This window comes from Salvia splendens, chromosome 4 (assembly GCF_004379255.2).
Source record: "Salvia splendens isolate huo1 chromosome 4, SspV2, whole genome shotgun sequence".
Taxonomy (NCBI): Eukaryota; Viridiplantae; Streptophyta; class Magnoliopsida; order Lamiales; family Lamiaceae; genus Salvia; species Salvia splendens.
In genome coordinates, this window is record NC_056035.1 from 22,128,497 (window position 1) to 22,144,213 (window position 15,717).

A 15,717-nucleotide genomic window follows, 5' to 3' on the forward strand; every position below is an offset into this window, starting at 1 on the left:
GGGTCCAGTGGTCGCCATGGTAGAGGGAATGACAGCGGCGGAGGTGGCGGCAGCAGTGTTCGATTCAGTCGACATCTCCAGCAAAGGTGTTAAATGTTTCGAAAGTTTTTAGTTCAGTTTAAAGGTCCAAATTCCTTCAAAGGCAAGTTATATCTCGTCTTGCGATTGTTGGTTTCTGGGGATTACAAGAGATACAACCGGGCGTAATACAACCCAAAAGGAAGAAAAAAACGAAACTGAACTGAATGAAATTACAATTGGAAATCGAAACAACTGAACCAGTATGAGGCCTCTTCCCGCAAGACGAGATATGCCCCGGTAGTGCTCTCAGTTTGGCGTGTCGTCCCCAAAGGTAAAACGGCTACGTCTCTTTTGATGCAGCACCGCAATCAGCATAGCTCCGGCGAACTGGATGAAGGAGAGGGCAGAGCTTCAACAGAAAGACAATGCAGAGGGAGGGAGAGAGCTTATGCTGTTATGCTTGTGAATAGTGTAGTGTAGATGCATGGAGTGGCTAGCCTATTTATAGGCTCAGTCCACTGTTGTAGGTCAACAGCCATGAAGGCTTATCATGGCAGATTCGTAACCGCCGACGGTTACGAGCGTGTGGCAGGAGTATGCCTTTCGTGTGCGGAGCGTATGCTTTTCTCACGTGGCAGCTCTGACTGTGCCACGCTTGACGACGTGTCAAGCCACTTGGATTGCTGACTCTGCGGTGGTATAAAAAGATTAAGTTTGGGCTAGGAACAAGCCCAAGCACCAAGCCCAAAGACCACCCAAAGACCAAGATCCAAGATCCAAGTCCAAGATCGGGATCGGGATCGGGACCGGGCCCGGGCCCGCTGCCCGCGACCGGGAGCACGGGCTTGGGCTTGGGCTCAGGCTCGGGCGGCGGCGGCGCGCGCGTGTGGGCTCTTTCACCCATCTTTGTCCACTATAATTATTAACATAAAGTCACTTAATTTAAACACATTAAAAGATGTGTTAATCCTCCAATGTAGGATAATTAACATTAGTTAATTATTCCCTAAGCTCCAACTCCAAGCTTTAATTAAAAGCTAATTATGCCCAACTTTAATCCACTATTTCTCACTCACCAGAAATCGGATTTGAGAAAGTGAATATACTACATTTATCTACGTAAAATGTAGATCGACGCTATGTCATTTAATTTCACAAAATTAAATGTCTCGTCACATTTATTATTTGGTCAAAATCCATTGACCGGACATATTTAATCCATGATTTTTACCGTTATCACATTAAGCTACTTGCCATATGATTACACCCTTACATCCATACGTAATACTATCACTAATATCCTTATTAAAACGTACCCTCCAGGTAGAAAATCCCCATAAAAATATATGAACACACTTAAAACATTATATCAAGAGATATATACAAAAGAAAAGATAAAATAACTGACATATCATCTATCTACTTTTTTAAAAAAAATATACTCTTTTAAAAAGTAATAAAAAATTATACCCAAAGTAAGAGAAACAAATATATGGTCCCCAGGAATAAAAAACCAAATTTGTGAAGAAGAAACGAACGAGAAGGAAATAGACTTGGACTTTTTTTTAACACCATTGAGGTGGAGGGTTCGCGGGTCCCTCATCCCTTCATATCATGAATAGAGCATTTACAAGCTTCATGCCCGAAAGTGACACGAAGAACACAGCGGGAGTAGATTGTTGTCAAATCCGCATACATGTGATTGACACCAACCTACTGGCCCAAAAATTACAATAAGCTATCTAAACACGATCTCCCTAATTTGATTTCGAATGTGTACAATCTGATGCCGATGATACGCTGGTCCGGGTTTCTTTTGTTGAATCATGGCAATCACTTCCATGGAGTCCAGTTCAATCCACACCTTCGTACTCCTTCTGCTCGCCATGTCAAGGCCGAGGGATAGAGCTTGCAGTTCAGCATGAAGTGCCGAAAGTGACTTGGACTTGGTCTTTAGTGTTTACTCATTTCCATTTGGGCGTATTAAAAATAAAGAATCTTGGAGTTTCAAAAAGTGGCGTGCCATGCAATAGTATTTTGTAACGTGAGTCAAACGACGTCGGTCAGTGTAACAACGGAAATTCTCTACTCTCTCTACATTACACTTTCAAATTTCATTAGTCTTCCAACATCAAATTCATAATAAGCACACCTCACACACTCACCTTTCCGCCTTTTGACTTTCCATCTATTTCTCACACACGCATTTTTGTATATAAGTATTGAACCGTCCGACTCATAAATCAAAACCAATTCAAGCTCAGCTAATTAATCATCAATGGCGGAATCGGAAATCCAAGTCCCCTCCTATTTCCTATGCCCAATTTCTCTGGAGATCATGAAGGACCCCGTCACCATCTCCACCGGCACTACCTTCGACCGAGAAAGCATCCAGAAATGGATATTCACTCACAAAAACAACACCTGCCCCCTCACAAAGCTGCCGCTCTCACCCTCCGCCGCCTCATCCAGGCCTGGTGCACTCTGCACGCCGTCGAGCGCCTCCCCACCCCGAAACCCCCCGTCACCAAGCCCCAGCTCCTCACCCTCCTCGCCGCCCCCGATTCGCAGATCAAGTGCCTCCACCGCCTCCGATCCATCGCCTCCACCAGCCAAACCAACCGGATCTGCATGGAGAAGTCCGGCGCCGCCGATTTTCTCGCCGCGATCGTCGCCGGAAGCGTCGGAGGAGGCTCTGAGCATCCTCTACAGCCTCCGGCTATCCGAATCCGCTCTGAAATCCCTAGCTTCCAGATCCGAATTCATCGCCTGCTTAATCAAATTGATGCAATCTCCAAGCTACGAAGCTGCAGGTTGAGTGTGGGGTGAAGACTAAGGAGAGGGCCAGGGATATATACTGAAGATGCATGCTACTAGGGCTTGGAGGAATTCTTCATGTGTGCCTAATACATTTGCTTCTTTCTTGAGATCATCCCATTTTGTATACATTTTTGTTACTATTCTTTTGTAGATTAGTGTCCAACCATTCAGGAGTCGAACTCAAGACCTCCAAGTTGGTGCCATATCCTTGCCACCGTTTTCAACCACTTGAGCTAGGGGACTTTTTTGTTGAGGTTTGAGTAAGATAGTGATTAGTGTAATTTCTTGCATCTACCTCTTTACTATCAATATTCAAAGTTAACATTGACACACTTTTCATGAACCTCTTAAAGGTTAAAGTTTAAGTTTAACTAATAAGGCTTTGTGTGGTTCGATTTTTTTCGGTCTCAAGAATAGCACTTCCTCCTCCATTCCACAATGGTAAAGGCAAGAGATTAAGAAAAAAGGTGAGTAATATATTAAGAGTAGATAGAATAAAGTAGGAGAGTGGAAAAGTAGATAGAATAAAATAAGAGAGAGAAAAATACAAGTGAAAATGACTCAACTAACATAGAATGCCTGAAATGAAAAAATGACTCTACTACTATGGAACGAATGGAATAGTATTACGTATTTCATCGCTAGCTAGCTAGATGATCATTTCACGAATACAATTTGTGATCTAGTTGGCCTTTTTGTTATATGCTTTTATAATTAATTAGTTTATTATTGGTATTGAATGAAAGTGTTTTGTAGGGAGTTGGATCTATTGTTGTGAGAGAATTATAACAAGGGATGTTATTTCAAACAATGAAATATTTAATTTATAAAATAATACTACCTACATGCCAATTAAGTTGAGTCGTATTCCTTTTTTAAATGTCCCAACTAAATTGAATCATTTCATTTTTTTGATAAAAAACAAAACATCAGTCACTCTTACTTTATTTCATCACATACTTTATTCTCTTTTTATCTTTCTTATTTTATTCTTCTCTCCTACTTTTCAACATAATTTCTTAATCTTTGTGCCCAAAAGTTTTGACTCAACTTAATTGGAATAGGAAAAGTATAATATTAAAATATACATATTTTTTAAAATAAAATATTTAATTGTAAAGAACGACATCTGCAGTTGTGCTTCTATCCACAACAGGCTATCCAAATCCGCTTCTTAGAGCATCTCCAACCATTACACTAAGTTCAAACTCATTTTAGTGCAAATATCACACTAAATATTGATTTTGCTCAACCATTTACACTAAACTCAAACCCAAAAGAATATTCCTCATCCACTAACTTTTTATACTTTTCAATAATACATATATATATTTTATCTAAATTACACACTAACCCCATGACACTTTGTCAATATCTTAAATTAAATAAAATAAGTATAATATAAGATTTATTAATTACTCCATATAACTAAATATGAAATCTATTATTTATTACTAATATTTAACTATTTTTTGTTATATTTGATAGCATATTTGGTTTGAATAATATTAATGTATATATAGTATATTTGATAGCATATTTGTTTCTCTATATTTGATAATAATGTACGTATAGTACTATTCAATTAACTAATAAAATCATTGATTCCATAGATTTATATGTACTATAATTTATTAATCCGTCGAATAAAATTTGAAAAAGTAACGGCTCTTAGTAAAATAAAGTACTAGATTTTTTTTTCCGATTATGTTGAATAATATAATACTAATATGGGCTAGTCCACTATTTAATAGCTAATCAAATATTAATAAGATTAGATTAGGTTATTATTTCACTTCTTCTTCCCCACGCCGCTACATTCTCTCGGTAAGTTTTTCAATCTCTGTATTTTAATTTCTATTCTTTCTCTTCTTCTATTTTGATAAATATGAATTGATTTGGACTTGAATGCAATAACTCAAACTATGAAAAGTGTTTTTGATAAACTTTTAGTGCAAACCTAAAGACATGTATTTTTTCTTCAAAAACCTATAATTGGATTGGTTTTCCAGTACTGTTGGAAGTATTATTCTACTGCATTTTAGGTTTTGCAATATTGTTGAAGATGATCTTAGTAATAGCGTTGAATATTGAACTACTATATAAAATTGATATAAGTATAGAAAAACGATTGCACTACAATAATTTGATGAGTTGGCCAATGATCAACTACCCTCCATCTTTAAAGAGTTTGGAATAGTTGAACAGTGACGAAATCGAAATTAACCAATCCAATTCCAAGGTCCCAAAACGATTGTGCCCCATGAAAGATGGCCTATGAATGAAGTGGCGAATTCGTAACCAAGAAATCATTACACCAACTCATCTATGCGTAAATATCTTGTGTCTCATTAGTTGTAGTTAATTTCCTTATTTTTAGTGTTGTTTACTTCCATCTTTCGGTTAATTTTTTTATTAGTAAAATGTGCAATGTGGGCCCAATAAATTTTTGGTATGGATAAATAAAAGGAGCCCAGTAGCTACCAATTCAGATTGACAAGAATTTCACCTCACAAAAATAAATAAGTACTCTATATCACATTAAAAATAAAATGTTTTTCTTTTTCAGATTGTTCCATTAAATAAAATTAAATAAAACTAACATTATTTTTATATTCTCTTTTTTTTTAATTTTACTTTATCTTCGTTAAATAAAAAAAATACTACATAAATTTTCGTATCGAAACTGTTTTCTAATATAATCCTTGTTCAAATTGAAGAAAGAGTATGATGCAATGTGAAAGTTATTGGGTAATGCTTTACGGCCATAATGTGGCCAGCCACAATTTTTGTAAATAATTATAAAAGTTAATGTAATAAATTATTAGTAATAGTTAATGCTAAGTGTGATTTTATGTAATTGCCCTTTTTCCACTATTTCGAAAACTATTACTAATATTTCACTTCAAATTTATTTATACAACATTCTCTCTCCGTAATAAATCTTTATTATGCACAATCTTCTATACTTTAAAACAAATTTTATATATATATATATATATATATATATATATATATTTATGAATATTATTAGAAATAAATCCTACCATATCTTAGTAAAAGATATCAATATATGATAAATAAATTATGCTAATAAGTATGTACGGTTGCATATAGTTAATATATTTTACGATCAAGTCAAATAAGATTAACTAATGTTATACCAATGTTACTCCTAGCTATTCTAATTTTGCTAGCCATTTTTCATGAATGTGCGTTATATAATTGTATTGCAAATCATAAAATTACTTATAAATTATAATTGTATCATATGATCAAAAGTTTAATTTCATTTATATATGTCACATATTAATGTTATAAATAATTGTATATTTAAGATACTACTAATATATTCCCACAATGTATTATGTAAAATATACGGAGTACTAATGTAATGTTATTACATTACAAAAATAACTATAACTAATTATTGCCAAAATAACTATCATAGGACACAATACAATTATATACCAATAACTAAACTTGATAATAATAATAATAATAATAACATAAACATAGTAGTAATAATATTAACTTATATTGATAACATGGATAAGCTTTATATGCAAAACACATCTAAAGGTCATGCCGTCATGGTATTAATAGGGTGAGTTTGGCCATAAATTTGTAATGATATATTAGTAGTATTGTACTATCATTATTATATAGTAGTTTCATTGTATGACAAACATTTAAATTTTTGTTACGAATACATACTATAGGCTATATTAATAAGACCAATAACAATAGTATTAAAAATACAAAATCATATTATTATATAATTGCTAATATATAGTATATTACAACATGGTGCCATGTAATATTATGAGCTAGTATATTACGGTCGCAATTATCCTATTATTATTTTAGGTTTGACATGAGTTTTAATGCAAAATTGATAAAGTAAGGGAGAGGCAGAGAGAAAAAAGAAATTAAAGTATTGTTATTAGGAATGAGTCCCACACTCATTAGTTTTCAAAATTGGAAAGAGAATATTTTGGGGGGCGGACTAAAAAGGAAAGAATGCATATTCTTATAGGACGGAGAAAATACTAGTTACTACTACATCCGTCTAATGCTATTAACATTTTTTTTTGGCTCATCCTAAACTACTTGCACTATTTCTATTTTAATAAGAGTTAATTAAATATTTTGTTATTAAGTATCCCCTTACTACACTTAAGTTACTAATTTAATTACACAAATTTATTTTAAAGATTTCAATTAATCTCCGACCATCAATTTTATAATAGTATATTATTTAACAATAATATATTTTCTATATATACTTTTAATATTGAAACAATCTTTCCTCAAAATATTGTAATTAATTGTATATAAAATAATTTTATAGTATAATGTTTATATTTATTTATTTAGAATAAATGTTAAATAAAATATAGTTTAAATTATTTCATTAGTAAGTGAATCTAAATACGAATTATAGAATTCTAATATCATGAATATATTTATATTCTAATTTTAAAGTAGTTATATAAAAAATATTAAATAATAATATATAAAATATAAATAAAAGCAAAATAAAAATAGAAAAACCGGAAAGCAATATGACACAAAAGAAACGTACACTTACACTATTCAATATTTCCAAGATAAATACTCCCTATTTAATTTTACTCTACTCCCTATTTATGCACAAGGGTAAATTAATCTTAAAAAATTGATACTTTTAAGATGAACAAGTTTCAAGTAAAATTAGCATTAAATGTACATATTTTTATTAATATTTTATTTTTATGACTGACCACCTTATGGCCATTTAGCACCACTCAAAGTTATTATGCATTAACTGCAGGATCTGAGCTATAAAAACGTTTGCGACTATTTTAGTACTTTTATTTCTTAACTTCAACTACCTCGTTTCGAAAAAAATAAAAAAATTTAAAGTGTCATGATTTTTAATGTACAATTGTTAAAATAAGAGAAAAAAATACTTTCTTCATTCGAGTCTCATTCTATGGCGGCACGAGTTTTAAGAAATGTTAAAAAAAGTGGGTGGAAAAAAATTATTGGAATATGAGTCTCATTTGTATATATTAGTTTTAAATGAAATATGAGTAGAATGAGTTAGTAGAATGTGAAATCCTATTACCATTTATGATAAAATTGAACTAGGACTCCTATTCGCGGACGGACCAAAATAAATGAGACTTCTATTCGAGGACGGAGGGAGTACTACTTGATTTAATTGTCTGATGTGATCAAAGATGGTTGTATATATTTAATATGTATATTTAGGCCCAACTTTACATTCTAAAATATTGTAGAGAAAATAGAGAGTGAATGAATTCCCATAATTTAAATACTTAATTATAAATAGAAGGATGGCGCTCAACTAGCTTAGTGCACCTACATTAAGTCAAGTGCATGTTAATTAGTGCCTATATTAATTTGTGATATGATTATTTACATTTGGTTACATTGTATATACATTCCCTTGCGCTTTAGGCCAGCTGCTGGGATAAAAGTTATATTATAACATTATACATCAAACTATTATAATCATATATGCTTGCACTCTATGTAATGCAACCTATGTTATACTATTACGCCATTACTTACAACATTAATTGGATATGTATTAGACGAGGGATAGTTTGTATTGGTAGTATTTTTTATCGTAGCATACGATATAGTGTACAATAATACTCCACATAGCACAGTAGTGTAATGAATATGATGGCACGCTCGTTTGATAGATAATATCTACTATGTAAAATTTATGTCCGGTTTGACATATTTGTTGTCCATTATTAATTGGTTGTATTTAATTAACTTCTTTTTTTTAGTGGTGTGATTAACTTCTTTAATTGATTTCGGAAATTTAACTGTTGCAGTTCAAATGTAGCTAAGTAATAAAAATATTAGTAGTAGCTAGTGGAAATCAATGCAGTTGAGTAATTGGAGATTTGAAATATTGCATAGGAAGTTGAAACACCAAACATAGATTTTAGTGCTACACATGATCCCAGAAAATATTCAGGGCAATCATACTGGATTATTTGTAAAACACTTCATCCCAAAAAATTGTTTAAAAGTCATTAGAAACTCTAATTATATTTCCGAGAGAGAGAGAGAGAGGCATTCACTTTGCCTAGGGATAGATAATTTTGAGGTCAAAATAAGTTGTATTAATGCATATTATGAATGGTGCATGAACTACTAAGTGGTTATTCTTTCCCTCGTAACAATGCTATATATTTATACTACGTAAGAAACTGAGTTATATTTTAAAGCCCTTAACTAAAACTTCAAAATTCTACATTACCATAGATGTATTTATTCGTTTCTTGTTCTTCAATGGCTATAGTAACGGATCTCTCTATGTGGAAGATAATACCTAGCTTCTTGGATTTAACAAGTAGGTACTATTATTTGAAATCAACTTAATAAACTCTAGTTTCTAGCTTCTAGGATTTAACAAGAAGGACGACATACGGATCCTTTTGTTAATTTTATCTACATGTACAATGTTGGATAAATCGAATTCTTATTACCAAAGTAAGAAAGAATTTAATGTGAATCGTGATGACTAGTACTGTACTTATATAGTTATGCTAAAAGGTTAAAGTTAACTCGAGTTAACATTAAAAAAACCTCGATTTTAGAAGATTAAATTTGATGACTCCGAAATTGAAACTTTCTAGTATTAAGTTATCAATACAATTAATTCTTCACAATAGTAGCTCTTTTACTCTTTTTAATTAATATATTGAAAATCGCAACTTTTTTGTGTACCGTAAAAACTAATACCAGTTCGAAGTGCAAAATGATGAATTATATATCGTGTATAAATATACTAGAGAAGGATGGTATTAAGATGACAACCACTTTTAAAATGACAAGATACCACCAATGAGAACCCTAAATCGGAGCAGTTTCAATTTTAGCGTGTCGGCTTGCTTGCCTATGTACCGTAGATTGATTGATTATCTTTGATTTCGTATCACACATTGCTTGGAATCATATGCCGAATTGTTTGCCTATACATCACATATTACTTGCATATGTATTGCAGATTGCATGTTGTATATTGACATTTGACACATTGTTACTTTAAAAATAGTACACCCTAACGCAACCCTACTACAACATATTACAGAATTCTGATTCAAGACTTTTAATAAAGTATACTCCCTCTGTCCCATTAGAAATGAAACGTTTTCCTTTATGGTCTATCCTATTAAAAATGAAATGTTTCTAAAAATGGAAACAATACTCTCTCTGCTTTTTCTTCTCTCTTACTTTACTCTCTCTTCATTAACTCACAAAATAACACTACATAAAATCTCGTGCCCAAAAGCAAATGTTGCATATTTAATGAGACGGAGGGAGTATATTATATTCTGACACATTCAATTTAATATAGAACATTATCAAAATAACAATTTAAGCACAAAATCAAGACCTGAAAATAGCTTCAAGATGCAAACTACCAAAATGGCTCAACACCTCCGAATTCTGTTGACTCGCCTCAACTTCATATAGGGCCGAAGGCAACATTTGGTCGTGCAACATCATTTCCGAATTCGGCCACACCGCCGCCGCCTCCTCCCCCGGCAACGGAGGCAACACATGATCATCGCTCACACCTCCCAAACCACTCCCCGCCCCCGCACTAAACTGCTGCTTCGGAAACGCCGCGTCGAGCGATTCCCAATCCCCAATTCCGTGGCCTAACAATTGCGTCTCCGAAAACCTAATCGGAAGCGATCCAATCTCCTGAGGCAAATGCGAGCCGATTTGATTTACAGGAAAGCTCGAAAACTCGGGGATCGCGTGGTTCTCCGGCTGATGCGGCGGCTGATTGAGGAAATTAGCGTAGACCGCCGAGAGATCAATGGTGGCGGTCGAAGCTCCTCCGCCGCCTCCGGGGGAGATGGCGGCGATCGATCGGCTATTATTATTATTAGATTGCGGCGCGGCCCGTGTGGATTTCCCTCTCCTGGTCTTCCGACAGCCGCCGCCGATGGGGACGTTGCGGAGCGAGCCGCCTTTGGTCCAGTAGCGGCGGCAGCCCTTGCAGAAGTAGCGCGGCTGGGTTAAGCTGTAGTTGTTGTAGTAGCAGAATTTGGTGTTGGAGGAGCCGCAGCGAGGGCACGCCGGCGATAGCTCGGTGTTAGGCTTCCATCCTCTTTCCATCCCAATACATATATACTCATGGGTTAGTTAGAGGAAGAGGCTTCTCTCTCTCTATAATCGTATAAAATGAACTCAATGAAGGGAGTTGTTGAGACCTTGCTAAGTAAATATGATGTATACGCGGGAGAGGTGACTTCAACCGAGGCGGAGGCGGAGGCGAATGCTCGGTGTCGGTGTTAGGGATTGGTGGGGTGAGGGAGTGTGGTGGGGGCAAAGGCCTCGAGAGGGCCAATGGGATTGCGTTCTACAACAGACAGGTTGGGGTAAAATAAGAATATAAATTGTAGGATTTGTGATCAACCCTTGTTTTCACAAAATGGAGGGACTGCCATCTCCTCATCTCGTCACTTTATAAGTTCGGAGAGATTTTCATTTGAGTAGAGAGTCAGATTTGGTATTTATCGTTTGAGACGTTCGTTATTTGAGTAGAGAGTCAATATGGTATTTATCGTTCGACACGTTCGTTCAAATATGTCCCATTGTTGAAAAAGTTAGAGGAATGTGTATTCTATTTTTATATATTCCATCCGTCCGTAACACATTGTCCAATTTTATTATTTTGGTCCGTCTATGAAATGTTGTCCACTTTGTTTTTTTTCATTTTTTTGTAAATGGACCTTACTTTCCACTAACTCATTACACTCAGACCAAGTTTATCGGTCATGTGAGCTCGACCGCCAGGTCATCAAACAAATAAAAATAATAATAATTCAAGGTTGCTCTCTCTCCTTGATCGCGGTTGGATTTCATGAGATCACATACCGCTGCTTGTCCTCTTTATCGGCCAATGAGATTGTGTCATTTGGCACAATTTCATTGGTTGATATTATTTTTTTTGTAATTTATATGTCTTTAATATATTATTAAAAAGGGGAGTGATTAATTGCAAGCTCACTCTCTAGTTGCTAACTGATGAGCAAGCAGGTGTGCAGGTGTCGTGTGAAGCAAAGATGTATCCTACTGATCAGGATAGAAACCCCAGCTAAGTCTGAACCTGGCTATCAAAGAAATTCCTCAACCCACTTCTACTGATTAGTATAGTGGAGGTAAGGGTCGAATCCCACAGAGATGATGCGTTTGGGTAATTGTGGTGATATTCTGGAAGGGTTTGGTTAGCTACCACGCTTGGGTTGAGATTCTACCTAGACAGGAATTTAGGGGTGTACTCTACTGACTGGGTGGTGTGAAAGTGAACGACATGTGGCTATGTACGTGAGAGTGGGGGACAAGGTGTTTCAGGGACATGTGGAAAGTAGATGGTTACTATAAAAGGCTAAACGGAATATCAGAGAATAAGAGGCAGTTAGGTGGCTACTCTGTCAGATCTGTAGGGTACCAACATAAAAAGCAAAGGACAAAAGCAAAAAGTAACTAAAAATCAAAGTGATCCCAAACTTGGATGTGGATGTTATCTTCTTCAACAAGAATGCAGAAATCAAACAAACTCAGATTCCATGAATAACATTTTTCAGATTAACAACTTCACAACTCAGATCCACAAATTAGCGCTCTAAAACTCGAAGATCAAACGAACGAAATCAAGAACTACTCATACTGGATGACATGCAAGGTGGCAGAATAACGTAACTCAGATCTCACACTTAAACACTTCGGGAATTAAATCTAAACAACAAACTTAACTAACAACTCAGATCGAACAACTCCAAATGAAATCTGCTTTCAATACTTTGAAAATAATGCAACAACTAGATCTAAGCTACCTAGGCAGAATTAAACAGATTCGAACCGAAAGAGATGCATAAAAACAACTTCATTGCATAAAAACATTTGGATCTAAACAAAACACTTCATAAGATGATAAGTACTGAAAATGCAGCAGATCCAACGAAAGAAAACAAGTAAGGGTTAACTAAGAAAGCGAATAAAGATTGTTTTGCCACTTCGGGCGATGAAACTGTTACGACTACGAGATAGACTGGCTGGAACGATGGAAGGTGAATCTCCGGTGAACTGATGGAACTTCAGGTGACCATGGCTGTGGCGAGGAACGAGAAGATGTAGGACAATGCTGAAGGAAACTGATCTACCGAGAGAAAATGTTCTAATTAAGAGTGGAGTGTGTCGATCCTCTTTTCTCTCTCCAAGTGGCTTCCTTTTATAGGGAGGCCTGCCCTTGATTTTTAGGGTAGACTCTCTTCGTGAAATGTCTCTTTCGCCCTCGTTTGTGTTTGATACTTCTCATCAATCCTTCTTCTCCATCTCGAGCCTTTTCTGGCATGCATCCTGATCAGTATTGCACCCTTCTGGCGCTCTTTTCACCTGAGTTATCCGAAACCCTTCCTACTGACTGGAACCCTTTCCCTGCACACTTTAACAATTGTTTTGCAGATATAATCCAATAAAGCATCTTATACTGACCAGTAACCAAGGCCGAGAACGAGACTCATCAAACTGCTCACACTTAACACATACTTGTCCTCAAGTATGAAGAAACAAGCTAAATAAAAATAATGCGTTGAGTTCGCAAGCTACCTCCCCTCACCGACCTAAGAATCTAAAACTTAAAAGACTCTTTAACACATAGATGACTCACAGAAAACAAAAAATAAGAAAACGGACAAAAGAAAAAAAACTCATAAACACATTACACAAGCTATATTTTCAATCAATCCTCCCCCTTAGGTTGAATTGATCCAGCTATAAACAACTTCGAAATTCTACCACACTCTCCTTCTCTGGCTAGTCTATCCTCTTGTCAAGATCGCCACTCTTATAAACCAAAAGCTAGGTTTGCTTAGTCACTCATTCCTCACTAGAAATGTTAGGACGATTCTCTCAAATTGCTGAACCACAGATGCTTCGGACTCAGATCTCACGTGCGGCTCCTGAAGGGCTTTAAGGCTTGTAATGGGGCTATTGGTTTGTAGTGTTTGGGGTGGGTGTTCCTAAGGCTCTAAGGTTCAAAAACTACTACTTTATTTTGATGTGGAGGAACTGTGTGTATCTGGGCTTTAGGTTGTTGCTTCTCTTTGGCCGGGCGTTTCCTGATATTGACCTCCACTGGTCAGTAGCTTCTTTGTGGCTTCGCCACCCTTATTCATTCTTCCTTCTTTTTGTGGTCAAGTGTTTTCGACCATTTTCTTCAACATATTTTTTTAATGTGGCTTTGCCACCCTTATTCCTTTTTTTTTGGACCCGAAATTTTTCCTGGTCAATTTTCTCCTTACCTCTCGATTTCTTTCTCCAGTTGATTTTTCTTGTACGTCCTCCTGGCCAGTCACCTTCTTGCCTTATGCCTCGCACACACACAGTCCCAATGGGTAGTGGGTTATATCTGGGTATAGATTTGGCTAGAAAGATGGGTTCTAAGGGTGGTTTTTTTTTGCATGGGGGGGGGGGTTCCTAATGCCTTCAGGACTTGCTACAGGCGATCACCTTACCCTAGGCATCATGTGGCAGCCACTCTTTGCTTTTCTTTTTTTTTAATGTTTAGCGGAAAGTGGTTCCACTTTAGGCTTTTAACTCACCATTTTAATAGGGCTTTCACAACTGGCTTCTAATCGGGTTTTTCTTTCATACTTGCATCCTCTAGACTAGCCTGGATCTAAGAAAGGTGGTTTCTACTCTTGTTGTGTTTTATTTCCATCGATCATCTCGCCTTAAGATTGGATCAGTTGAGTTTTAAGTCCGTGTTTTAACACATGTCCTAAAAAAACAAAACTTAACCTAAACTGACTTACTAGGGACTGACTCGACACATGACAACACATATATACAATTATACTGGCCATTATCCCCCCTCCCACTTCATCCTTGCTTGCCTTCACGCAAGTTTAGTGAAGTGGAAAACAGGATGACTAGTATCCAACACATAGAAGCACAAAAAACCAGAAAAAACATAACACATGGAAAACATATTATATATGAAACTTCTCACACTTAGACTATGCAATAGGCTAAGTGGGAGAAGAATAACGAACATAGAGAACACATAGACAATGTGGAACAAGAACTAATATGCAAAACATACTATGTCAAAAACTTCTCACACTTAGACTATGCAATAGGCTAAGTGAGAGAAGGTATATGACTCACATAAAAAAAAACACAAAACAAAGACAACTTCTAATATCCTAAACACATATTACGTTGTAAACTCTCGTCTTCTCACACTTAGACTATGGAATAGGCTAAGTGTTATGAATGAGGGTATACGCATGCTAAAACATGTACAAAAAAAATAGAAACAACACAACTAAAAAAAAACTCAAGTTTACCGAAAATAAAAAGAAAGCTAACTGGTCAGTTGGTAGGGTCGGTCATCTTCTCCTCTGGATCCTCTTTGGTCAGGAGACTTGTGCAGTTTCCTTCTCGGGTTCCTTTGTTGGTACACATCAGGGGTTTCACTCTTTTTCTTATGATTCTTGAAAGTCCCCTTGATTTTCCTCTTTTCCATGGGCCGCAGACGATGGTTGTTGGGGACCTTGCTCCCGATCAGTTTGGGCACTTGTCCCAACTTCTTGATGATAATGGCCGATAGGACCACCCTGGGCTTCTTGGTCTTCTTCTTTTGCTTTGCTGCACCATTGCCTTTCCTCTTTCTTTCTTGGTTGCATTTTCCTTCTTTATCTTGATTTTCCTGTAAGTCGGTTTCTGGTACTGGTGTCTCTTTCTGGGCAACAGGGATGACAAGTGGATTGTCGATGTTGGCCTCCTATACTGGCTGGGCGAAAGTTGCAGTCGAGTTCTCCC

General features: G+C 36.0%; 1 protein-coding gene across 1 annotated transcript; it reads right to left on the reverse strand.

Moving 5' to 3' along the window:
• Positions 1-10,092: 10,092 nt before the first annotated feature.
• LOC121800261 (dof zinc finger protein 1-like) lies at positions 10,093-11,469 on the reverse strand. The gene has a single exon (XM_042199833.1). It carries the CDS (start codon positions 11,002-11,004, stop codon positions 10,264-10,266), a length of 741 nt encoding a protein of 246 aa, XP_042055767.1. The 5' UTR covers positions 11,005-11,469; the 3' UTR covers positions 10,093-10,263.
• Positions 11,470-15,717: the final 4,248 nt, after the last annotated feature.

What these genes read in the sequence shown, in the direction of transcription:
- LOC121800261 (XM_042199833.1), bottom strand. Translation starts at nt 11,004, where the DNA reads ATGGAAAGAGGATGGAAGCCTAACACCGAGCTATCGCCGGCGTGCCCT.